Source organism: Rattus norvegicus, chromosome 3 (genome assembly GCF_036323735.1).
Source record: "Rattus norvegicus strain BN/NHsdMcwi chromosome 3, GRCr8, whole genome shotgun sequence".
Lineage (NCBI taxonomy): Eukaryota > Metazoa > Chordata > Mammalia > Rodentia > Muridae > Rattus > Rattus norvegicus.
This window is the reverse complement of record NC_086021.1, coordinates 63,203,859-63,231,836: the sequence shown is the minus strand read 5'-3', so window position 1 is coordinate 63,231,836 and position 27,978 is coordinate 63,203,859. Positions and strand designations below refer to the sequence as shown.

The 27,978-nt window shown below is 37.9% G+C and overlaps 1 protein-coding gene across 2 annotated transcripts in view; it reads left to right on the top strand.

The window, feature by feature from the left end:
- Acvr1c (activin A receptor type 1C) overlaps positions 1–7,515 on the top strand; it is a 76,931-nt gene extending 69,416 nt beyond the window's left edge. The window contains exon 9 of one of the 2 annotated variants that reach the window (XM_039104246.2): positions 1–7,515. In XM_039104246.2, the coding sequence (XP_038960174.1) occupies positions 1–126 (126 nt within the window). In that variant the 3' untranslated portion in view covers positions 127–7,515. The other variant, NM_139090.2, reaches the window with a different exon arrangement.
- The last annotated feature ends 20,463 nt before the right edge of the window (positions 7,516–27,978 follow it).

Below are 27,978 nucleotides of genomic sequence, written 5' to 3'. Positions count from 1 at the left end.
GCGCTCCGGGTCATGGGAAGAATAATGCGTGAGTGCTGGTATGCCAACGGGGCAGCTCGCCTGACCGCCCTGCGCGTGAAGAAGACCATTTCTCAGCTGTGTGTCAAGGAAGACTGTAAGGCCTAAGGCCGCATACAGGCGACGGGAAAGCCCTCACCACTCTCTTTCATGTCTCCTGCTTTGTGTAAATGTTTTCGTTTCTTTTCTGCTGTGTTTTGTTTTAGTTCTACCTCAAAGATGATTCACTACAGTGTTGAAGTGTCCCAAAGGCAGCATGAAAAGATAACTCTAAGCATGGGCAGGTCTTGACTTTCCCAGTTTCCATGTTGTCCGTACTTTTATTTTTAAAGGTGACACTATTCATTTTTCTTTTTATTTAAGGAGGAAGATGTTATAAGATACATACAATAGTAAAAAAAAAAAACAACCAAATTTTTGTTGTACTTGAACCAAGAGTACACACAAATAAGATGAAGACGTAGTTAAAATGTGAACTGGGGGATGTTATAGCGAAATGGAACTGTAAAAATTAGCTGGATCCCTGAAAAGCAAAATTTGCTCAGAATTTTAATGTCTAAAGACTGGAAAGGTGGAGTATCGAAGTGAGAACATGTTCTGGGGACTTTTGTTCTCTGACTGTTCACCACTCTTCACCACTACAACAGCTCTCCCTAAGTAGTTTGAAAGCCACCTGCGCTGTTACTCCTGATATGTAACAGAGGTCTGGATCTCTCCAACACTGTGAACTGGCACAGAGCCACAGGGCTGCTCACAGAGCCTGTGACAACTAGCAATGTGAAGTTTGCTGGCCTCTGTGGTCCCTTGAATTCCCATCGTGCTTTTCTTCCCCCGTGGGAGCATCTTCAGCTGTAATATTTTAAATTTAGCCATATAGAGAGTGAGTACATTGAATATTTTGTAAGACCATAATAGATTTTCTAGAATTTCAGAATCAATCTATTAGAATTTCCTCATAGAAATGTCATCATCATGTCATTCAATAATGAAAAAAAGTTTTCTGAACATTGCCAAATATTGACTAATCCTAAGCATATATTTTCTAAAGATATATGTCTTAAGAAGCCACTGCTTTTGAGGTACATATTTGGAAAGAAAAGTACAGAAAGGTAAACAAGGGAAGAGTTTGAGAAAAACTAAGAGAATTCTTTCAAAGGAGTTTAACCACTTACTGGTAACAGAGGGTCACACTGGTTGTTACAAGACATTCCTGGCCTTTGGACCATGCATTGAGAGATTTAGAAGGTCTACCTCTCTTCTCCTTTTTTGAGATATAGAATATTTAACAGGACACCAGATGTTTCCTTCAAATGTACTATATGCTTTAGCGAAGATGATTTGATTCAATGTCTTTGAGTGTTCTGAAACACTGCTTCCCTAACCCCACTTCTTAGAACTTTCTTCTGCCTAGATGTCCTTAGAACGGAAGTGATCTCTGACAAGTTCTTGAAGAGGGACATATTAACATCTTCTATTCTTTGATGGTTCTGGCAGTAAAGACACATTCCATGGATATTTTTAAGGCCATATATTTGATTACTCAGTGCAGCCTTTCTATTATAAGTAGGGTGAAGTTTTACTATCCAGCATTTGGGTATTCTCTAAAGTCCAACATGGGAAATAACGTTCTGACGGATATAGCTATGTTTTCCGTTAAGAGGGCAACTTGGTGTCTACTTCACTGTGGAGATGTGCTACTGGATCCGTCTCATTTGACTAAGTGGAGATAAGAGAAGCAAACGCCCTGACAGCTCTGGGGTTTGCATATTTTTCCATTCCCAGTCATGCCTTCATCCATTTTCTTAAGCACAGGGCACCCCGTAACTTGCTTGCCACAATATTGGGTACAAGAGGGAATAACAAGATAGATAGGTCCTGCCCTCAGGGATTTTAAAGTCTAATTCGGGAGTGGGAAAAGGCATGTGAGTATGAGGCAAGAGAGTAAATTGACAGGTAAAATATGCAGTGGGATGCCTGTGAGTTCTGTGTGACAATGGATTCTAGAATAGGTCTGGAAATCACTTCCAATCTGCAACAAATTTAGAAGGGATCTTTATTTGGATATTACCGTCTAATTATATCATCAGTATCAAAAGGTGCGCCTACGTGAACGGATGCCAAGAAAAGCCGTGCGAGGGGTGATGTGGATTGCGGTTAATATCTTACTTCAGTTTCTACATGATGGGAATGAAATTATTTACTTCCATGGCTGCGCTGAAATAGCCAATGAAAAAAAACCTACTCTATCCTGTTCCACTCACCACTGTTAGGGGAACACATTTACTAGACTTTTTAAAGAGAGGATGCTGTAACATCTTTATTTTGGGTCATTATGTTTTATAATTTATTTCAGAGTATACACACATTAACTTATATATTCTTGGTTCAGATTTCCCAGTGGAGAAATCTGCACATTGGTACATTTTTTGAGATGTTTTGCTCGTTTTTCTGTCACTGAACTGTAATTCCCAAATGAATAATCTTAAAGAGAAGACGGGGAACAATAGAGGTTGTAGTTTTGCTTAACTCTCAACATAGTTCTACATAGAGACTGCTCACTTATAAAACATAGAGTAAGTTTTAGAGCATAAGGCAGATTTACTGTACATATCTATGCAGTTCAATTTTATATTACGTGTTTTTGATGGGATTTCATGTAGCACTCGTTTCTTTTAAATTTCGTTATGAGCAAAAATATCTTGTTAGGTGCAAGCGGACGTCATTGCTTTGCTCCTTGTGGATATTTTGGCTCTGGGTTTAACATAGAGCTTAGGAATGCTATTATGAATTTTTAGTACTGTATGCAGAAATGGTGGGGTTTACACACAGCATCACTTTTTGAAATATGGAACGCATTACCTGTTGTCTACATTTGAGCATGAATTTGTTGCCTTATAAGTCATGCGTTTAAGTTTGTAATCAGCACTGACTCTGTTGTATGCATCCTTCTGCGTCTAAAATATTTGGCATGTCATATCTAGAATTCTTAATTTATGTTCTGCCACGAGAGTTAAGTGAAACATGACTGTCATGCTCTATTTTAAGCGCAGCACTTGCTTTTCATCTTTAGACTTTTCAATTAACTTTGCATTTTAAATTTCCATAATTGTATGAAAATAGTAACCTGATCGCAACGTCTGAAGAGTTTCAAATCAGCTTTTATTTTAAAATGAAAAAAAAATCTACAATACATTCATTAGCTCAGATGTTCCACAATAACTTATTGCTTTGAGTGCTTCTACAATTGCAGAATGGTTAAACAAAAGGAAAATCTACCGTCCTGGAATTTTGCCATCCGTGGGACTTCCTGAGACAGAGCAAACTCGGGGCAATCTTGGAGTGGAAGCAAAAGTCCCACGGAAGAACTTAGCGCATTGCCTGAAGGCAAGGAGCAGGCATCTGCCACCATACAAGGATCAAGAGAACAACTTGAAATTATTTGGCAGGCAATGGTTTTTGACTGATTCTTGAAAGTAAATATGAAAATTCACATGGCTAAATTAATTCATTTAAAATGTGGAAAATTTGATTCCTATCAAAATTTAGGGAGTTAGGGAACAATAACAAATGTATCCAAGTTGGTAGCTGAATTCTTCAATATTCATTTCCTGTATATAATTTGAAAAAGACCAATATTATCAAGCGCTCAGAAATCTTTATGCTTAGTGTCCTGTAATGATGTCATTGAAGTTTTTGAAGCTATTCTCTCTCTCTCTCTCTCTCTCTCTCTCTCTCTCTCTCTCTCTCTCATTTGTGAATGTATTATCTCCACGGATAACAATACTGTGTTCTAATCCCAAATCCTGATACTATAATTTTATTCACTATCTTATGGAAGACATTCATTGTTTTAAGGGCTTTTAATTTTTTTTCAGGATTCTTTAAAACTAAACCAAAAACAGACAGAGGGACAGACAGGAAGAAAGAAAGAAAGAAAGAAAGAAAGAAAGAAAGAAAGAAAGAAAGAAAGAAAGGAAGAAAGAAAGGAAGGAAAAAGAAAATCTAGAATTCAAAACATTCATTAAAAATCTAATATTAAGCATAATTTCTGTAGTGTTCACATTTTTCCCAGGATGCTAATACAGACTTCCTGGTGCTTGGCTTCCCTGCCCCCTTAGCTTTGTTTCATTATCTTCCACCTACGATTAAACTTAATGTTCTTTCACCCTCTTCCAAAGTTATAGTTACTTTTTAATTATTTTAAACATACCTATTATTTAACATCATCTTTGTACACTTATGACGGAAAAGAAATCCCTTAGCATTATAAATTCTTTCATATATGCTGCAGCACAAAAATTTTGTTTAAAAAGTTAAAGGGACTCCGGGCCTCATACCTTGGCTCTAATAGTTTGTAGATGAAGAAACTGAAGGACAGACGCCAGATGGTTGCTAAGGGTTGGAGAAACACAATGGTAACACCTACTTCCGCAGCCTCGCCCACTTTTACCTATGGAAAGGTCAATCAGCATGGATCCAACGCTGCCTTGTTGCACATTAATATCACACGCAACTCAGTGCCGATGGTCAGACCCTACTTGTTGGTGCATTTCTCTTAAAATAATTGGCTCAGGCCAAGATCACTGGGAAAAGATGAAACTAGACAAACAAGGGTCTAAAAATAGTCATCAACTAGATAGAAAAGCCACGGATCGCTGATAAATTTGGAAAGGCAATTGAAGAAATCTAGTGCGTGGAGGCTTCTGGTGCTTGCTGGGAACGTAGAGCAGGGGCAGAGGGGGCTTGCCTAGCATGTGAAAAGATCCAGGTTCAATCCTCAGTACTGGAAAGAGGAAGGTAGGAAAGAGGGAAGGAAGGAGGGAAGGAAGGAAGGAAAAATAAAGTATTCTTAGTGTGAATAATGGTTAGAGAAGCTTCCAGACTTTCCTTGCTCCCTTCCTGCATGTATTGTTTTTTCCCTTTTCGTGTTGGAGTGGTGAAAGGCGATTTGGTACACAAACTGGAGACTATGTTTAGTGTCGTTTATCTTCTCTTTCTCTCATCTGTTTTGTCTTGGGCATCCTTTTCTCCCAGTGGCAGATTTCCTGAACCCTGCCCACAGCACTCCACATAGCTCTGTCCTTTCATGTATTTGAGCCTTGTCCAGACTGTTACACATGGAACCTCTTAACAAGGTTTTAATTTCCCCACTGTGTATAAGAGGTCTCGCCTCATCAGTTCATCAGTGATTGTTCTCTTGACACTAGGAAGAGGGCCCTGTTAATGGCAGACGTGACTTTCTCTTCAACATGAGTTAGACTGCCTGGTTATATTGTAGCTTTTGGCTAGTGCGTAAAGAATGTCTGCTTCTGCTTTAATGCTGAATTCTGCTTCAACAGTGACTTGAACAAAGACTGTGAAATACGTATCCCACAATGTGAGTGCTCATGTTACATCTGTGATAATTGAGCCATTGTCTTATGTCTGCCATCCCTTGAATTATTTTTATTTTTGTATTTTTTTAATGTGTTATGGAAGTTTTGATTGAATGTAGGTCTGTGTACCATATGCCTATCTGGTGCTTGGATACGCCAGAAGAAAGAGTTTGATTCCCTGGAACTAGAATTAAAGGTAGTCGGGAGCTGCCATTTGGATGCTGGAAACCAAACCTTGGTCCTCTGGAAAAGCATCAGCCAGTGCTCGTAACTGCTAAGCCATCTCTCTAGTTCTGCTTCTGCCATGTTTTTAGACTAAGCCGTGTGCCATGCTGTTTGGAATGTAGATGATGCTGAAATTAGGTAACAATCTCCACTCTGAAATTTGTTATTGATAACTGCCAGGATTCTTCTCCAGTTAGTCATAGATGAACACAACATTTGGGAGATTATGAGTTCCAGCTTATACTCATTTTAATACTGCCAGAAATGTATTTTCTCCTTGTTTTTTATGTTATACTACAAGAAGTTTTCTTCCTGGACCCAACACTTTTCATTGGAATATGCAATTCTTCCCTGGGTTTTAGGAATCTGACTGTTCACACAGTCCGGGTGAGGTAAGAAATTCACCTTTCCAGCAAACATCCCACACAGGGATTCTCCACAGGGAACTCAACAGCTTGGGGCAGCTGAGGACTGAGGCGAGCACTGGAACTAGCTCTTCGCTCTAGACACAATTCTAGAACTTACAGAAAAGGACATTATATGTTTCTATATCAACACAAAATGCTCAGGCTTATCCATTATTATGAAATAGAGGCTATGTTTAGAAATGGTTCTTGACATATGCAAACTGAACACAGAATTTAGAAGAATACTCTGACATTTTAATCTCTGTATTCCCAAGAGTGAATGAGTTGCACCGTTTATCCTGGTGATGGGTGTGTCTTTTCCTCGACCCAAGTCATTGGCAGCAAGGCACAATAACCTCAATGTCTAGACATCCACTAAGTTTTCATTCCGTGGATGAACCTACTCGTTTGCTTTATCCATGGAGGAAGGCTTGTACATGAGGCTCTAAGAAAGTCAACTATGGAAAGACATTTATTAATATGTTTGGGGTTTCATTGGCAAACAGTAGTAACTAGGCAATTTAAAAGGTCTAGCAGTTTTCTGTCCTATTGATGTAATGAGAGTATCTGAGTAAAATATTAGACTCTAGTTCATTTCTAGAATGGCTTATGTCAAGCCCCTGTACTCTCCTGACCCTGAACTGGATAGGATTATTCACACTTGTCTGGTGTTTCAGTTTTTAAAATGGCCTAAAAAAGAGATCAGATTCAGATCTTTTTTAAAGGATTTTGGATTAATTTTTAAAACACTAATACTAATTATACTTTTCTTTGGGTAGTGACTCTCTTCTTATACCTAAGAACATATTACACATGTCAAAACCATTGCATTTTGACATTGCGAAAACATGCTTTGAACTCTTGAACTACTGTGAACAGAATCACTGTTGTAAAGACCTTTTTGTGTAAGCTCGCTGGTATTCTTAAGTCTGTAAAAAGATGTCGGCTTCCACAGGCCCAAATGAATGTACATAAGGCCTGTGAAAAAATAAATTGGGTTTTAAAATAAGAACTGGGCGATAAATTGTATCTAAAATGCGCAGATGGGAGTTGTAGTGTGTGGCTGTGTTTTCATTGTTGAAGGTTGAACAGAGCTCCACAGAGTCATGTATGCCATTCAGATGTTTCCTGAATTTTGGATTTGTGAACATATGCATTTTATAGTAATATATACTTATATTGTTAAGAGATAGTCATATTTTAGAAATTTAGTTAAGAACTCAGCGATAGCCTTCATACCAAAAGGTTTAACTTTGCCAACAGCAAGTCATAAAAAGTATTTATTTTGAAGCTTTTTAATACAAATTGCATAACTTCCCACCGCCTCCAGGTGTACATACTTCTCTGCCTAAATGTTATATTTTTATGTATGCATTTTCAGAAAGCATATTGTTTTGGAAAGTGGCAAAGACAATGAATTAAGCACTCGATGCACTTGTTTCTGTAAAGCATAAAGAGCTCTATTTTAAATAAAAGAAAAATGTGTCATATGTTGGTGTCCATGTGCTCACATTCTCTCTCACAACTGTGTTTATATTTGTATGCAGAGTGCAGGCAGGGTACTGGGGATTGAGAACTGGTTCTGGTAGTGCTGGAATCTCCCCCCTTTCCTCCCTCCCTCCCTCTTCTCTTTCCTTCTTTCCCACCAAGTTATACAGAATTTTAGAATTTCAAAGTCAGGAGACATACTTACTTAAAGCTGTTTTTTTTCCCCCTGAATGACACATTGGACAATTTGTTCTTATCTTTTCAATATTTTGCATTAATTTTTTCCATTTTTAATTTTTATCCATGTGCTTTGCCTACCTGTGTATATGTGCACAAAATGGATGCAGTGTTCGCAGTGTTCAAGAGACCAGAAAGCAGCATGGCCTCCTCTGGAACTGGAGTTACAGATGGTTGCGGGTCACCATGTAGGTCATGGGAATTGAACTTGGGTCCTTTGGAAGAAGAGCTATTGCACCTATGCACCGAGTCATCTCCCGTCTCCCCCACTCCATACAGAATTTTAAATAATTTATTGAGGAACTACCATTTTGACCTGCTTATATCTCATTTTGAAATCACAAATGCTCAAGTCCTTGATGGCCCTTGCCAGGACAGAGAAAAGGCAGTGTCTTCACTTCTGGAATCCCCTCTTCATCTCGAGACTCTGCCTTCTTGCTGCTTCCTGAACTTTCTAAGCTTAAGCCTGTCCCAGGCTTTTGTCCACAATGTTCTTTCCCTAGAGGTGAATGCACTGTGGATGACAGGGAGGGTACCCCATCCTGTCTTCCCTCTTTATCCACAGGAGTTACAGCTTCCTAGTGTGCCTTATCTACTTAGTACTGCTCAGCATTGTTTCCCAACCTAGACTTATTGGCTATAGGCTCACAGGGTCTACCTCCCTGAGTATTGACTTACAAAACAGGTTTAAAACCTTAAGAATCGGACATTACTTTCCCCAAGGAGAAAACAGTCTGAACTTTATTACCCCCACCTGTCTAAACCTGGAGAACTTTTGATCTAAACTAATGATGGTTATCTGGGAACAGTATCACAATTCTGATGCTTCGAGAACTTGGCAAAACAGGCAGAATACTATGCTAGCTTTGTTCTTTTTTTATTTTTTGGAGCTGGGTACCGAACCCAGGGCCTTGCGTTGCTAGGCAAGTGCTCTACCACTGAGCTAAATCCCCAACCCGCTAGCTTTGTTCTTGATAAAAGTCCTGAAATTCTTTTGCTACTTTATAGTTTTATTTTTAAGGAACATCTTTTTTTTTTAAAAAAATAAGCACCCCGATGATCTAGCATTAACTAAGTACTAAGCAGATTCATAAGCAATTATTATTTATAAAAACTTTTATTTTTGTCTATTTATATATTTAAAAGAACTTGCAAATTAAAAAGAAGAAAGAAAAGAAAAAAATCACGCATGAAAATCAACCAGTCCCAAAGTCTATTAGCTCAATGAACTCTATTGTTAAAGCTGGAGAGTTTCTTGTTAGATTTACCCTTTCACTGACCTGGACCAGTAGGTGGTTCTTCTGCAACACATTCCTGAGAGAAAGGACCAGGAGATGAGAATAGATGAAGGCAGGACAGCTGTGGTCAGGAGATCTTGCTTACTAAAGCTTGAAATGGGTAGCTTTTTTTTTTTTTTTTTGGAGCCGGGGACCAAACCCAGGGCCTTGTGCTTGCTAGGCAAGCGCTCTACCACTGAGCTAAATTCCCAACCCCTGTAGCTTTCTTTTTAATCACAAGTTTTCTGAGAGGTGTCACCCACCCCCATAGTTGGCTGTTATTACTGTCTAACAACATTATAATTATAATCACTTCTGTGGTTAAAATATTTTAATATTGTTTTTCTTTCATCTCTTAGTCAATAAGTCTTTGTCAGATACTGTTGCTAAATACACAGCAATATAAGAGTCATTGTCAAAATATTTCAATTCTGACTGATGAATTATGTACCTATGATTTGGAAAACCGGCCCAGGAAAATATATATTGTTTTTGTGTATTATGTAATCAGAAAATGATATAACACCCACAAGATATACAAAGCAAACATTTATTTAAGGAGGATGGTTTCCAAGAGTTTTCAGAGTCGATTAAGTAACTCCTAAAATCATGGTAATAAATATTTAAATGTCAAAATAACAAGGCTGCAGATTTGAGAAGTGGAAAAGTCAGGAACATAAGATGCTTCCTGTCTTTGGAGGGTACAAACGGAGCTACTCTACACAAAATCATAATCGTGCTTGGTATGGGGACAAATATTGAATGTCTGAGAAGACTTAGGACCTGGGTATCAATTCACATGAAAGGCCAGGGAACTTGACAAGGTGAAGCTTCCAGGAAGGAAACATTTAAGTGAATCCAATATGAAAAGAGAAAACAAACAAACAAAAACAAAACAAAACAACAACATAAATAAAAAGCCTTACGGAGAGAAAATTCCCCCAAAACAGGTGCAGGGGTGTCATATGTCACTTATGCAGGGAAGCAGGTGTGTGTAAGAATCAGATCTTTGTGTTGGTTGCTGTTGTTAAGGGAGCTTCTGAAGGGTTTAAAGGAGCACTGATCACTGAGTTTGCATTTGTAAATGCACATGAAAACAGTGCCATGAGGATCTTCTCAAAGTAATATGTGGGCTCCTCAGTATCATACCTCTCCTTGGTAAATATTTAGAGATGTTGTTACATTGGCACACAATTTCAAGATGACCTGCTGTATCTTTGAAGCAAGACAATGTAGTATCACAAGAGAGAGAAAAAGAAATGAAATATTTCATCTTAAATCATTTAGCATAATAAATATGACCCAGGTAAGTTTTGAAAAGCATGCACACACACACACACACACACACACACACACACACACACCCATTGAAAAAAGTCTACCTTGTAATTTTCTCTCTGCATGAAGAAATTTCCAGGTGCCACTGAACAGTGTGCATTAAATTTCAAATATAGTCAAATTGGATTTAGAGCTACTAATGGCTATTCCATAGAAGAACCCTTGCTTCAGCAACTTAGGAAATTACACTTGATTTTCTTTTGAGTGTAACTCAATTGTGCTTGAAATTGTTCATTTGAACCCTTCTAAACAAGAAGCAGGTGGTTAAATGCGGGGACCCATTTAACATTTACACAAAAACGTTCCCAGCACAATGCACTGTTACCCTTTGAATGTCAACTGTCTTTCCCTTCACTTGGTTCTCACAACCTGTCCTTCCCTGGTCATTTCCTTTGACCTTGCTACATCCCTGAAAAGAGAATCGACTTCAATGAAGTTATCTACTAGGGAGTATTAGACTATTTTTTATAGTCTTTCAGGTAAACTTTCTAATATAGCAAGTGCTGGTTATTGAAGCGGTTTAAGGAAAAAGAACTGCTGATTTTGCCTTTTTTTTTAATGGAGAAACACAGAGTGACATAATCATATAAGATAGTGAACCAGAACGGGGAAATACAGCTCGGTTCACTGTACAGAAAAAGCAAGGCTTTGCAAAAACTGGTTTCAACCTTGTGCCCCAGACTAGATCTTTACTGTCAGGAAATCCATGAGCTAGTTCATGAAATGTTAGTTTCCATAGTTCAGCTTCTCCTTTATCAGAATATATGGGTGGTACCATAACCTCCCACGGAGAAGCCTGCTGCCCTGAGGCAAATCGTACATCATATTCAGGATAGGATCAGTTTCTTTCCAATTAGAAACTCAGTTTCTTCAACAACAGCGCTGCCTCTGGTCCCTCCTCTTCTTCTCAATAACTGTGTTGTGCTGTTCCTATCTTTTCTGTCTGTCTATCCCTCCCTGTGACATTGTGCCTCCACTCTATGGATTGCTACTACACTGGTGTCAGGAGTGACCCATTTTGGTATTTGGTATGCATGCACCAAACCATGCATGCATGCACATGGTGATTTTTGGTTATAAGTATTATTTTACCTGCTCTTTTAAAATCCTGTTTAAAATCTTTCCATTTACTTTAAGACAGGAGAATTTTAATGATTGTTCTTTTTTGATTTTTGTTTTTTAGTGTTGGAGAAAGAGAGAGAGAGAGAGAGAGAGAGAAAGAGAGAGAGAGAGACCGACCTATGGAAGAGCAGCCAATTGCCCTTAACTACTGAACAATTTCTCCAGTCCTAATATTAATATTTTGTAATAACTCACTTCCCTTCATTTGTCCTGCCCAGGCTCAAGTTCAGGCTCATTTCTTTCTCTAATCCATCTGTTAACCTCAAATAATGGAAGTAACATAAACAATCCATGTTTACCATCTATGATTTTGGTATTTTTTTTCTTATCATGTTTCTGGGACTTCTTTGTATAACCTAGTTGATTATCATATATTTTCCTTAGAAAGTTCACTCCAAGTTCAGTTAGACATCCTACCACTATCCACTGTTAAAGTAGCTACTTTTCTCAGCAGCTTTATAAAAGAGTCAGAGGAAGGTGTCGGATGCTGGTGGCATGTATATTTGGGAGATACAAAGCTAGTGTAGTCAAAAGATGGACTCACACTGTAGGCATTTTTCAAGCAAAGTGAAAGTGATGATAAAGTTTCTATGTGTGCTTGGATCCTTGTATTGATTTATTAGAGATAAGCATGTCTTTGATTATAGCATTTGGGAGGCAGAGGTAGTTAGATCTGTTATTTCAAGGTCAGCCTTGTCTACAGAGTGAGTTTCAGAACAGCTAGTGGTACAAAGAGAAACCCTGTCTTAAAGAAAAACCAAACCAAAACCAAAACAAGCAAACAAAAACCCAAACAATAAAACAAAAAAGCAAAACAGAACAGTAAAGCCAGCCAAACTATGGACCAGTCACAGCTGTCATATTTAACTATTGAAAACTGAATGTCTTTCCCCTGGATCAGCGATAAGCAAATAATGTTTATTCTTGCAATTTCTATTCAGCATCTCACTAGAGAAATAACCATTAAATAAAATGAGAGAATAAAATAAAGTAACACAGATTGGAAATGAAGAAATAAGTGGTTGATGAAGTGATTATGTATATCTAAAAACTTGAGAAATCTGCTTAAAAAAAAACTCTACTAGAACCAGTAAAAATAATTTAACAAGGTTCCAAGATATGACCAATCTGCAGAAATAAATGTAGTGTAAATAGAATTCTATGTAAGACAAAATTGGAAATATCATGCAAAATTGAGTGTTCTATAATTCAAATATGTTTTAGTTGATAATTTAATTTTAACTTTCAGTGTTTTTTGAAAAGCAGACATTTGAATTCATAAGATTAACCAAGAGCTGTTTGTGAGTTGTGTGTGTGATGTGTGGTGAAACTTTATGTTCTAACTGATCTCTTTCTACTCTAAAATATTAAAGAATTCTGTTCTATGGGCTCTAGATGCTTCAGAGTTTTAGATTTTGGGTTGAAGTCTTCCATGAATCGTGTTCTAGTTTCTGTGCATGGTGCAAGGAAGGCCATCCCTGTATGAAGGCCTGATCACTCCAGCATCTTTCAAGAAGAGTGTCTTCCCATCTTTAAATATTGACAACTTTGTTAAAAGTCACTTTGATGTACGATTTTGACTCTGTTTCTTATAACTGCATGTCCATAAATATGTTACCCAAGCATTATCGGCACTACTTTCCCAATAAGTCTTTTAAAGGAGCAACACAATGCCTCCGACTTGGCCATTCTAATTTGAGCTCGTTTTGTGCTGTGCTTGGTACTTGAGCTTCAGTAGACATTGCCCAGTCAGATTTCCACTTTTGTTTTTATATTTCCATCTCTGTTTCTTACCTCACCCCCAATAACTGACTACATTCAATTATTGCTTTTTTTTTGTTTGAATGAAAACTGATCTTGGCAGCTTAGTTTTGTGCAGGTGGCCATAGATACAGCGATTGCAATGCCAGGCATGTCAGCGTTTCCCAGAACTCTCACCTTCCTCTGGTTCTTACAGTCCTTTTGCCTCTTCTTTCACAATATTCTCTACACCTTACGTGTGGGTTGATGTAGATATCCATTCATGGCTGAGAAGTCTGATGACTTTCTTACCACTTCAACCAATTAGGAGTCTTACTTTGAATTGCTGACCACCACAGAGAACAACTTTTCTGGCCAAGGTCAAGGACAGCACTAACCTTTGGATATAAGCAAAAAGATTTAAAAGGTGGTTTGACAATGTGTCAGTTTAGCAAAACAACAGTAAAAGAGCTTTCCCTTGGGTCTATCACACGCAGAGGCATAGACTTTTGGCCAGGTTTACAGTACCAGGCATGTATTTCCTCCTGTGGAGCAGGCTCCAAATTCAATTCAAAAGTAGTTGGGTAGCTCCAGTCTTGCCACTATTGTACTACTGGGCATAGCGTACCCGACTGGTTAGTGTTAAAGCATAAAAGTTCACTGATGAGGAATACCATGAACTGTCCTCCCCACCGCCACCTTAGAAGCCTAAATAAGCACCTTCTAGCACCATGAATTGTAGCCAACATGAAGGAAGGACATCTTTAGGTTAGGTCTACCTTGATTTCTCTATATCTTGCAATCAGATATATTGGATCTTCAGCTGTAGGATTTGGGAAACCCATGAACAAAAAAGTACAGAAATAAACCCTCTCCTCAAAACCAGTAATAGCCCGTAGTGTGTTTTGGGGGTGTTGGGGATTTGGGTGAGTTGGTGATTGGGAGATTCTGGTATTTTCTGACTAATAACTCATAGGGAGGAATCCCATATCTGGTACTAATTTTAGTTTAATAACTTATATATTCTAAAGGAAGACATATATGTGGGATATCCATTCAAATTCTGTACTTGGGTTACGTTTTAAAATTAGTTCACAAAGTAATAGTTTTCTGTAGTGTTTTTCATACATCCTTAGTTTTGGTTAACCTAGCCTAATCCCTCCTCTCACATATAGGTAATGTTTTCAGCAATAGTTTATGGAGAAAAACCTATATGGTGACAGTCTAAGTTATTTGGGGATTTTCTTAGGGACCCTTTGGATAACAACTCAATTAGATATAACCTAATCCCAGGAATAGAAGCTTTGTTTTAGGACAAGAGATGAACAATTGGGAATGTCTTTCCCCTATTATTAGGCTATTTAGATTGCTTTCATATGTGTATATATTTTAGGAAGTCTCTACCATATTATGTTTCCATACCAACCCTCAAATTCACTTTAATTTTAGCTGTCTCTTCCCTAGTCTCTCCCACAACCTTTTCGCGTATCCCTTCGAACTTGATACTCCCATTTCAGATCCTCCACCTTTCTTTCCAGTTATCCAACCATAATTTTCTATTCTATTTGTCTTTCCTAATGATATGTATCTGTCCACATCTAGTTCCTTACTCTATACTTAAACTCTGTGGTTTTATGGATTGTAGTTTGGTTAGCATTGATATAACAGCTAATAGTCACATATAAGTGAATATATATCATACTTTTCTTACCAATCTGGGTTACCTCACTGAATATTATTTTTCCTAGTTCCATACATTTACCTGTACATTTCATAAAGCCATTTTTAACAGCTGAGTAATATTCCATTGTGTAAATATATCACATTTTCATTATCTAGTCCTCTGTTGAGGGATGTCTATGTCATTTCCAATTTCTGGGAGAACAGAACAGCAATTAATATGGTTTAGCAAGTGTCTCAGGTCGGATGAAATTTCTTGAGTTTTTCTTTTTGTATATGTTTTTGATATAGCCCTGTATCAGATGAGGAGTTGGTAAACATTTTTTCCCATTCAGTAGGCTGCTGCTTTGTCCAAATGACAGCATCGTTTGCCACACAGAAACTCCTCACTTTCACTAGGTCCCATTCATTAATTGTTGATCTTAGTTCCTGTGCTAATGGTCCTCTGTAACCCAGTCACAAAAGAACACACATGGTAGGCACTGATAAGTGGATATTAGGCAAAAAGCTCTCAATACCCACGATACAACTCACAGACCATATGAAGTTCCAGAAGAAGGAAGACCAAAATGTGGCTGCTTCAGTACTACTTAGAAGGGGGAACAAAATAATCACAGGAGGTGGAGGGAGGGATGTGGTGGGAAGAGGGGAGGAGAAAAAGGGGGCAGGATCAGGTGTGGGAGGAGATAGGGAGATGTATAAAGGGTCAGGAAATTGGAGTTGTATAGCAGTGTGGGATTGGGAACTGGGGATAGCCACCAGAAAACCCCAGATACCAGGGACCCAAGATGCTCCCAACACCCAGTGAGAATAAAATTAGCTGAAATACCCAACAGGGGTAGAAGGGGAGAAAGGTAGAAAGGGATAGTGGAGAAAGAATCTGTAGAGATCATATCCAGAGGTTAGGCAAGGCCCCTGGTTGAGGAATGGGGCCACCCACACATCTCAAAAATTTTAACCTAGTATTGCTTGTCTAAAGGAAATGCAGAGACAAAGAGTGGAGCAGAGACTAAAGGAAAGGCCATCCAGAGACTGCCCCATCTGGAGATCCTTCCCATATGCAGCCATCAAACCCAGACACTATTGCTAATGCCAAGAAGTGCTTGCTGACAGGATTCTGATACTACTGTCTTCTGAGAGACTCTGCCAGAGTCTGACCAATACAGATGTGGATGCTCACAGCCAACCATTGGACTGAGCATGGGGCCCCTAATGGATAGTTAGAGAAATTACTGAAGGAGCTGAAGGGGTTTGCAACCCCATAGGAAGAACAACAATATTAACCAACCCTCCCTCCCCCAGAGCTTCCAAAGACTAAAACACCAACCAAAGAGTACACATGGAGGGACCCATGGCTCTAGCTGCATATGTAGCAGACAATGGCCTTATTTGGCGTCAATGGGAGAGGAGGCCCTTGCTCCTGAGAAGGCTTGATGCCCCAGCATAGAGGAATGCTAGGGCGGTGAGGTACGAGTGGGTGCATGGGTGGGGGGGGCACCTTCAGAGAAGCAGCAGGTTGGTGGGATGGGATAAGGAGTTTGCAGAGAGGAAACTGGGAAGGGGATAACATTTACATGTAAATAAATAAAATAACCAATTAAAAAAAGAGGAAGTCTTCTCCGGTCCCAAGAGTCCGAGGCTATACTCCAGTTTCTCCTCTATCATGTTCAGTGTACTGGGTTTTATGTTGATCCATTTGAACTTGAGATACATGCAGGATAAAGTAAGTATGGATCTGTTTGCATTCTCCTACCTGAAGCCATCCAGTTTAGCCAGAACCATGTGCTAGATTTTTCTCAGTGTGTATTTCTGGCCTCTTTATGAAAAAATCAAACATCCATAGGCATGTGGATTTATGACTGGGTTTTCAATTTGATTCCAATGATCAGCATATCTTTTTTTTTTTTTGCAAATGTCATGTTGTTTTTCCTACTACAGCTTTGAAGTACGACTTGAAATTGGAGGTCGTGATACCTAACATATTCAGGATTGTTTTAACTATCTTTTGGTTTTTTTGTGTTTCCATGTGAATATGAAATTGTCTTTTCAAGATCTGTGAAAAAAATGCATTGGAATTTTGAGGGAGATTGCATTGAACCTATAAATTTCTTTTGGTAGGATGATCATATTTGTCATTTATAATGCTATCTTATTAATACTTATCCAATATTATTAATATTGTTATATTAATCCTGCTGATCTATGAGCGCAAGAGAGAGAGAGAGCTTTCTATCTTTTGATATCTTCTTCAATTTCTTTCTTCAAAGACTTGAAGTTTTTATCATATAAGACTTTCCCTTGCTTCGTTAGAGTCCCTCCAAGATATTTTATATTATTTGAGGCTATTGTGATAGGCCTCGTTTCCCTGATTATTTCTTAGACCATTTGTCATTTGTGTGTAGGAAGGTTGCTGATTTGGGTGAATTAATTTTGTATCCAGGTATTTGATGAAAGTATTTATTAACTGTAGGTGTTCCCCACTGGGATTTTTAGGGTCACTTATGTATTCTATCATATCTGCAAACAAAGGTACTTTCATTTCCTCCCTTCCTATTTGTATCCCCTTAATCTTTTTCAGTTGTCTTATTGCTCTAGCTAATACTTCAAGTACTACATTGGATATATATGGAGAGAGTAGACAATCTGTCTTGTTTCTGACTTTAGTGAAATCAATTTGAGTTTCTCTTCATTTAGATTGAGGTTGGCTATGGGCTTGCTGTAAATTGCCTTTAGTAAGTTAAGACATTTCCCTTGTTATCCCTATTATCTCCAGAGCTTTTATTATGAAAGGGTGTAGGATTTTTTCACAGACCCTTTTCTGCATCCAATGAATTGCCATGTGGGTTTTGTCTCTCAAAGTTTTATATGGTGTGTCACATTTATCAATTTGCACGTGTTGATTCATTTCTACATCTCTGGGATGAAGTCTACTCAATCATTGTCAATGACCTTTTAAATGTGTTCTTGGATTTGGTTTCCAAGCATTTTATTTTAATTTTCACATCTATATTCATAAGGGGAATTGATCTGCAATTCTCTTTCTTTGTTGAGTATTGATATGGTTTGGTATGAGGGTAACTGTGGCCCTATAAAATGAATTGGGCAATGTTCCTTCTATTTCTATTTTGTGTAATAATTTGTGGAGTATTGACATTACTTCTTTGAAAGTCTGGTAGAAGTTTATGCTACAACCATTTTGGCTGGGAAACTTTTAATGACTGCTTCAATTTCACTAAGGTGTTATCTAGGTCTGTTTAAATTTCTTATCTGATCTTGATTTAACTTTGGTAGGTATATATCAAGATAATTTCCTATTTCTTTTAGATTTTCCAATTTGGTGGAGTATAGGTTTTTTTTTTAAAGTATGCCCTTAAAATTCCCTGGATTCCTTCTGTGTCAGTTATTATGTCTCCCTTTTCATTTCTAAATTTCTTAATTTGGATCTTCTCCCTCAGCTTTCTAGGTAATTTGGCTAAGAGTTTGTCAACCATATTGACTATCAAATCATGAACTGTTCGTTTGATCAATTCTTTGTGTTATTTTTTCTGTTGGTGTTTGTATTTTACTGATTTCAGCACTGAATTTGATTATTTCTTGTGATAAGCTCCGTGTGATTTCTTTTTCTTTTTTCTGTTTTTGTTCCAGAGCTTTCGTGTATTAAGTAACTAATAAGAAATCTCTTCGATATTTATGTAGGCACTTCAGCACTATCAAGTTTCCTCTCAGGACTTTATTTTGTCCTCTAAACTTGGGTATGTTGTGTTTCTTTTCATTAACGTCTAAAAGCTTTTTATCCAAGACAGGGTTTCCCTGTGTAGCCTTAGCTGTTCTGAAACTCAGTCTGTAGATCATGCTGGCCTCGAACTTACAGAGATCTGCTAGCCTCTGTCTCTTGAGTGTGGGGATTAAAGGTGTGCATCACTGCTGCCTGGTATAATTCTAAGATTTAGTTTTTCTTAACCTTTGTCTTCACTCAGCTTTATTTTCATGCTATAGTGAGTTAATCTGTGTCTATGTGCTTATGACTCGTTGTTTCTGTTGTCATTGATCCCTAAATCCATGGTGAACAGATAGGATTCTGTTGTTTTAATTTTCTTGTATCTGTTGAGACTTACTGTGTGTTCATGCATGTGGTCAATTTTGAAGGAAGTTCCATGAGGTGCTTACAAGGTGTATTCTATGTTGAGTGAAATGTTCTTTAAATATCTAAATATCTGTTAGGTCCATTTGGTTTGACCAAATGATGTCATTTAGCTGCAGAATTTTTCTGTTTAGTTTTTGTCTGGATGACTTTTTTTTTCTTTGCAGGAGTAGGTTTTGAAGTCATCTACAATCGCTGTGTGAGGGTCAATACATGGTTTAGTTGCAGTAATGATTCTTTTAGAAACCCAAGTGCCCCTTTTTTGGTGCATAGATGTCTAGAACTGCAATGTACTCTTAGGAAGTTTTTCCTTTGTTGAGTATGTAGTGCTCTGCCTTATTTCTTCTGATTATTTTTGGTTTGAAGTCTATTTCTTGGCTATTAAAATGGATACACAAGTTTGGTTTGTGGATCCATTTGCTTGGAATACCTTTTTCCATTCTTTTACCTTCAGGTGATATCTATCCTTGATGTTAAGATGTGCTCCTTCGATGTCACAGAAGGACAGATCTTGTTTTCTAATCCAATCTGTTAGTCTGTGTCTTTCTTATTGGGGAACTGAGGGTTATCAATGAATAGTGTTTGTTGATCCCTGTTATTTTTTGGTTATGGTGTAGATTTTTTCCTATCTTTTGATTTGCATGTCTGAGATTTAGATTTTGTGATTTCTTGGGCATGTTTAGCCTTTTCATGTTGAAATTTTCCTTCTAATACCTTCTGTATAGCTGCATTTGTCTATAAACATTACTTAAATTTTATCATTGAATTTTCTTTTCCATTTATTGTGATTAAAAGTTTTGCTGGGTATACAGTCTAGACTGGCATTTGTGGTCTATTAAGATTTGTAGAACATGTTTCCAAGCCCTTAGAGCTTTAAATGTCTCCACCGAAATATCAGGTGTTATTCCAGTAGGTGTTCCTTTACATGTTACTTGTCGCTATTAATATTTTTTCTTGTTTTGTTCATTTAATGTTCTTATTATTTTGTGTTTTGGGGAATTTATTTTCTAGTTTGATCTAGTTAGTATTCTGTTTGCTTCTTGTACCTTTATAGGCATCTTCTTCTTTAAGGTTATGGAAATTTTCTTCTATGATTTTGTATTGTGATGCAATGTGAATTCATAACTACAAATGGAGATTCTACCTGCCTTGGAGTTCAATGACTCTGCTTTGGATATCAAAACAATACATATAAAAGAAGGAGGTGGAGCTGGGATTCAATATGCCTTCTGGTTGGTCTTATATCTCTTATTCTTGTCATCTCTCGGTTTGAAAAGGGGGTGTGTGAATATCTATCTTTTCCCATTGACTTTCATCAGACTGGCTTACATTCATCTGCCCATGGTACAGCTGATCTACGTATGAAGAGATAGATAGAAATCATTATACCAAACACACACTATCTGGGTACAATGCCTTATTTTGCATTCTGCTTCCAGATTTCTTGGGATGGGACATGTAACAGGATGGGAATATAAGCAGTACTCTCCTTTGACAAGTGAGATATCCCTAGTCTTGATCACTGGCTGCAGATTTAAAAAAACTCACTCAACCAGATAACTATCTTTGTTGGTCAAATATTTATATGATAAAAATTATGAAGGCTACCATCACTTATTAACCACCTTGCTATTTGAGCTTCTAAATGCTCAAATATTAATACTGTGTGTCACTGTTTGTAGCTGATAAACTGCCACCCGTTAGATTCAACAATCTGCCCATTGTCAACAACTTTTGGCTTTGGGACATACACACATCATGACTTGAAATCCTAGCTTTTTCTGTACTTTGATTGCCTTGTAGGATTCAGGTTTGCCAGTATGTTTTAATATAGTTTAATTTTTAAGTTTCTTTCTTTTTCTCATTAAAAAATTAAAAACCTAAAAAAAAGTATTTCTGGGCCTTTGACTTGGGTTTCTTCTCCCTCCTCTATTTGACTGAAGTATACATTTTTTCTAGCTTTTCTTCAGTGCTGAAACTTTCATTTCTTATATTCTCCTGGTGAGGCTTGCCTCTGTGGTTCCTAATTGAGTTCCTGATTGAGTTTCATTTCTAATTTTCTCTTAGTTTGGGCTTTCTTGACAGATTCTTTTTCTGCTTTCATTTCTTGCACAGTTTTCATCATTGGACTGTTTTTGTTTTCATAGATTTTATTAATGGATTTATTTTTATCCTCTGTAATGTCTTTGAAGATATTCATAATAGCTATTTTAAAGACAAGATTTCCTATTGATTTCCTGACTGGTGTGTTTCCAGGGAGAGAGTGGTGTTGGTGACGAGACAAAGGGGTGGGACGAGCAAAGAAGGTGTGGGAGAAAATCTGTTTCCTCCTATACTTACCATAATATTTATAATGCAGTAATAATTTTCATTTAAAACAATTATATTCCACATAATTAAAATTTAAAATGAAAAAAATAGTTTTAACATGATTTATGAAGGCTAAATTGTCTCAGAATCTTTAGTTTGCAAATATCTTAACTTTAAAGGTTTCTTTTACTGGGCATAGAATTGTCACTAGGATGTTTTCAGAATGTGTTTATTTGTGGTTTGTGTGTGTGTGTGCGCGCATGTGTTCATATATGTGTATATGCATATGTGTGCCTGTGAGTACTCGTGAGTGTGTGTGTGTTGTATGCGCATGCATGGGCATGTGTTTTTCTCTCTGTGTACGCGTGTGTGCCTATGAACAGAAGACAGAGTTACCTGGTGTCTTCTCCCATTGCTTTCACTTCTTTCCTGAGGCAGAATGCAGAGCTCACCGATTCCTGCTAGGCCAGCTACCCGTCTCATCTTAGACATCCCTGTCTCTGCCTTCTGAGTACTGGGATTACAAGTGGCTTCTAAACATCCAAATTCTGGGCCTAATACTTGCATAGCAATCATTTCACAAATAGAGCCACTGTACAAGAGCCACTCCGTGCCCCTGTACCAGTTTTGGACTTTTTATTTACTGGTTTCTCAGGATCTAAACATGTTTCATTAAGTCCAAATTCTCATCCTTTCTGAAGTCAATGGTAATTCTTTATTGCTATAGATTCATTTTCCATTTTAACTTTTAATTAAAATTAATTAATCTTATTCACTTACACTTTCATACCTATAGACCATTCCTTTGTACCCTGCCTTATCTCCTTCCAATCCCTATCAACAGATCCCTTCTCTCTACTAATCCCTTCCCACATCCATGTAGTTTTTAAATTATTCTGTGATGCACTGAATTTAACCAGAGCCACCTGTGCGGTCATTTGTTCAGCGGTCGACATTTCAGTCAGGTGAGCTCACTGGTGGTTAGGGAATTGCCGAATTATAACTCTCGTCTAGAATCAGCAGTGAAGGACAGGCCCACAGTATACCTCATCTAAACATGTTTTGCTGACTACAGATGGACCCATTCTTGTACAGACCTAGTGCAGTCAACTGCAGCTGATAGGAGTTCGTGATTGCGAGATTGTGTCTTGCCCAGAAGGTGGTATCCTGAAGCGCTTCTCCCTGACTCCTCACTTGAACTCTTTCTGCTTCCTCTTCTTCAGTATTCCAAAGCCTTGAGTAGGGTAGTAGAAATGCCTTGTTTAATGCCTAGTAGTCAACTATCATTTGTTGTCACCACCATAACCATGAGCCTTAGTGTCTATTTCTAGAAAGAGAGAATTCTCTGATGAAGGCTGAGAGTAGCATTTGTTTGTAAGCATAAACATAATATTTAGTCTTTTACTATTTAAATTTAAGAGCAGTATTAAATTCCCTTCTAGGACCTGTGACAGCCTTTCTAGGACTTTTTGATCAGATTTATAAGTACTCTACCGGGTTTCCCTCCTGTGGAGATCTCTCATCTAACCAAAGAGCTTTTACCTGTGTAACATTCGTATCCCTAGCGCACAGGAGGGTCCACCTGAGATGAGTCTCATGGTTTGTAGGATTCGCAGCTGGGTAAGAGTGCTGATTGATGGGTTGTGTGTGTTTTGTTCTTCCTCTCACTTCCCCTAGGTAACACACATAGTACTTTCTGGCCCAACAAAAGTCAAGAGTGGGGAGGAGACCTTCAGATCCCTTTAAGCTTGATGGCTTTAAATTTTGCAATCCAGGTGTGTGATGACAGCAAGAGGGTCTTAATACTTATTTTTTCAACAATGAGATTGTAGTGAGTTTAGTGAGCTTTTAATCTGTTTGTTTGTTAACTGATGTTCCTGTCATTACACTTCTTGCTTTCCATTTACAACTTTCAATGACTTCTGGGAAATTTTCAGGGCTCCATGCGTATCCATCTATATGACCCTATCTCCTCATGTCTCTTTGAGGGATTTGAAATACCTATGTCAAATATTTCTCTAGAGGCTCCCAAGTCTCTGTTCATTGTTCCCTGACTTGGTTACCATGTGTCACCATGTTTCAGATCTTTGGTTTACATTGCCAAGTTTATCATCACTATTTCTTGAGTTTTCTTTTGAAAAAATGTTTATTCATATTCCCCCCGTCTCTCTCTCTCTCTCTCTCTCTCTCTCTCTCTCTGTGTGTGTGTGTGTGTGTGTGTGTGCATGCACATGCTCATGCACCACCATGCTCTTTTCTATGTATGTAGAGGTCAAAAGACAACTTTTAGGGGTTGATTCTCTTTCTACCATATGGGCTCTAGGGACTGAACTCGAGTCATAAGATTTAGCTACATAAGCCTTTACCCGCCAAACCACATGGCTGACCCCTCTTTGTGTGTTAGCTAATCTGATATATCCTTCCAGTAGAATTTTATTCTAGATGTGACCATCCTGGAATAAAATGGTATCTGGAAATATCATTTGGCTCTTTATTTTTAATGCTGTCCACTTGTTTTCTCACTTATGCTAAAATGTACAGTGCTGTTTGTCTTGGTCTTTCTCTGTGTCTGCCCTTCAAAACTGTTCTTTCTCTTCTTGTGGATCATAACTTTATTTTCAAAGTGTCCAGTAATGTCTTACTTGATGCTGACAGTGTAAAATCTGCATCATTGTGTGTACAACTTTCATTGGTGTCCTTTCTGAAGTGGCTAAGCTTTAATTTGTAAGCATTTTAAGGGGCATGGAGAATGGATTGCTCTTTTTATACCTGATTTTTTATGCCTGGGGAAAGTGCAACGTAACTATTAACCTAAACCGGCTTAGTTGATATGTCCCTCATGATATTTCAACTGGATGTCCAGTTCCAACAAACCATGGATGCCCTCCCTGCCAATACTACACCTCTTCAGTGCAATGGGAACTCCAAAAGTTGCCATGTCTGTAGCTTCACACTGATTGTTCTCCACTATAATATTAATGGTAACTTAAGCTTGTACCATGTAGCGTTTAGGAAAAGACTGAAGCATATAGACTCCAGAGACACTTTTTCTGTGAAGCACTCTCTTGTTCTTTAAACACCAGGTTTCTCAATATCTGTCCTCGCAATTTGGCAAGATAGCCAAGCTCAACATGCTTCTTCCTTGTTTGTGTTCATCTTCCAGGAGGTGCCTCTAGGAAAGCAAGCTGAAGGGACTTCATGCTTTATTTAGGAACTATAACTGTGTACTGCTAACTGTCGCTGTTTCTTGAAGAAGTTTGTAGTCTTTGTTTGTCTATCTATGAACAGCACGCACACACACACATACACACTTATATATCTTTTACTACTGTATTTTACATATATGTAACATATATTTAAGTCTATATTTTTGCCTGACTTTTTGAGGTGTTTATAATAGGAGGGTAATCATAGTGCCAGATAACTTATCAGGGGAGAAGCAGAAATCCTTATTCTGATTTTCGCAGTTATTAGCATATTGTATATATTTTGTTTACCCAAATGCTAATCCATCCTATTCCATTATACTAGATCTTTTTCATACTATATCATGTCAAATGCTACAGATAAGCACCTAAAATACAATTGAAACACATTCAAATCATTAAAATATATTTACATTACTGATATGAAAGAAATAGGGGTATTATTAAAATGAAAAAAAAGCCACAAGAATGCCAAACCATTTCTTCACATTGAAAGGCTGGAAGAAACAGATACTTGGAGATGAAGAATGATCATTTTTGAGAATGGACCTCATATAAGCAAGGTAAACACTGTCAAAATTATCCTTGTCATATTCAAGCCTGTAGACATTGCTTGAAGGTAATACCTTGTGCTGTACCTACATTCCCTGGCTCTTTAAGCATTAATTCTTAACAAAATTTCCAGTTTTATAGCCCTCCAGAACAAAACCATTGATTATTATTCTAAAAGAATGTAAGTAATTATATATACTTTTGACACTTGCATCTCATTTCTGACAGCGACACCTTCCCTCTCTAGAAGGCTGGGGGCTGGAGTGGCAGGTGCCTTGCATGCCCTCAGTATGACATCTATGTTCCCCTGTCTTACTCCCACTTCTATTTCTTTCTAATGTTGGGTAGTCTTTCTTCCCTGGCCTTTCTTGCTCTAGACGCCTTAGAGTGGAGGAAGGGTTATAGTAGTCTTGATACGTTTACATGGGAACAGAATTATGTTTCATTACATCCATCTTCCAAAGGCCTAATCATTTCTGAGTCAATAAACCTCAGCTTGCTTATCCAAAGTTGAGAAAGACAGCTTTAGGGGCAGGTTGACAGTACCCAGAAAATTTCCGTTGTATTACAATGTGACTTCTTGGTGGACATTCTAATGTACTCTGTAATACTGTAAATTGACTTACAGTTTTCATTGAGATGTCTGAAGGCAAGATGAGATGTTCAGGGTGTATATGCTTGCTTGTATATGTACAACCCATATTTATTGGCTAATGACAATTGGTTAAATGTTAACTTTTTTGATATCAACATCCTCACCCTCCTGCTAAATTCTGTGGCACAAACATCTTCAAAGTTGATCTTCAACAAAAACTAAATACTCTCTCCTAAGTTATATTTTTAAAATGTTGTTTTCAAAGATAAAGAGACTACCAGTAATTATTTCTCTCCTAGTTATCGATACTTTAAGAATCAAATGAATCCTTTTAAAATCATCAACAATTTTCATATGCATAGCTACCTGTTAGTTTTTTCATCCAATTCAAAGGTCTTTAAAGACTACCCAAAACTTCTACATGAAAGAAATATTTTGGAAGACGAAATGCAAATTTTTCTTGAGGAAGGGAACAGACGTGCATTGTGCATCTATTTTGATGTGTTTTTCCTTTGTAGTGGAGTGTATTTTCTTCATATGGTGGCAACAATTTTGATCTCATATGGTCCTCTAGAACTGTGCCATTTCCTGACCTGTGGGAATCTATTTTCTTTCACTTGAATATTGGAACTTGTACCATTTTTCAAATTGAAAAATCACAAAGCAAAAGTGACTAAAATTATTTCTAAGACTAACTCATGACAGGTATTGTATCTTGTTGAATCACAGCCTTACTCTTGGAAACTAGCTTCCACATTGTAAGGAAGCCTAGGACATGCAGGAATATAATAATGTAGATAAAGTGTATGGCAGTCCCACACAAGGCTTTCAACACAATATCCAGAATCAAACATTTGGCATGAGTCTGAGAAGCCTTTGGAGGAGTCTGGGTCCCAGCCAATGACTTATCTCCAGGCTTAAATCTATTGGAATAGAGGAAATAATAAATGTGAATACAGTCTTTGTTTTTGAGTTTACTCTATTAAGGCTTAGTTGAGCCTTAACAGTTTTCATGGAATTTCTCCCAAACTGTGTATTTTGAAGGAAAATCAATGTTATTCTTTGTGGCATTAGGTTTAGGTGGCTTCATGAGAAACAGTAAATAGCTGTAAACACTTTGGTTCCAGGAGTGAAGTGCAGCCCAACCAGATTAATTAATCTAGGTGGTGGTGGGTCTAGGATTGAGGCAGGTGACATGAGAAGTGTCTTTACAAGAGTGTTAACAAAACCCCATAGAGATTCAGGGACTATCAGAGCAAATTTGCCTGCTGTTAATGACTGAAAGGGATGAGTAAGATGCTATAGGAAGCAGGAGGGAAAGAACTCTCATACACACTGGCACAAAGTTTAGCAACAATATCTCCTGCAGTAAGGTGAAAATAGGAAATGTACCTATTTTCCCAGCTAAGGAGTATTGCAGAAAGAGGCTTGAAAGGGACTTGCCTACCGTCTGTTTCTAACTGCCTGGAGTAAAATCCAAGGAAGAGAGATGAGCTAAAGAAAGAAATGTTATATATAAAGTCTCCAGGGCTTGCTGGGTTGGAAAAGAAAACTGTATCTCATTCCCAGCCTCTCCAGATGGCAAATGATGCTAAATTAAGACGTGGCTTCTGAGCAGAGATCAAATCCAGGGTGCTGTCAAGAGAACATGAACGAAAGAGAAATACCTTTTGTTAAGGCTTCATAGAGTTCTGAGCTGGTGTGTTATAGGTCATTTTGAAGAGACAAAAAAAAATCACCAATTTTGAGATGTTTCTCCCAGATTCCTTCTGTGAAATAAGTTTTCTGAGAATCATAGAGTGGTATTCTTAAAGAGAGCCCATGTTTTGTTTTGGTTTGTTTTTTTTAAAGGCTTAACTCAATGAGGCTTTTGCATGTGGCTTTTGTCTAATGGAATAGATTATAAATTGACTCATAAGAAATCCAAAAATGGTTAATGGAATTTCACCATCTAGTACTGACAAGAATAGAGATGGTGTCTCTGGTAGAGGGAAGCAGGCATGAGCATGATTCAACTACAAGAATGACCCACATCTATGGCATAGCAAGGATGTGTTAGTGCATCGAGAGTCCAGATGCAGAGCAAAAGGCCACGGAGAAGTCCTTGGTTGTGAGTCTGAGACCTAATTGAGGAACTGGGAACAGCATGTGGCTTTATTTTAGAATGATTATGGACCAGTGCCTGCTGTGTTTTATCTGTTGGCTCCTTTTCCAATGAGCACACTTCATGCCTCTCCACCTACCGTACCATCACTTGTCAGGCATAT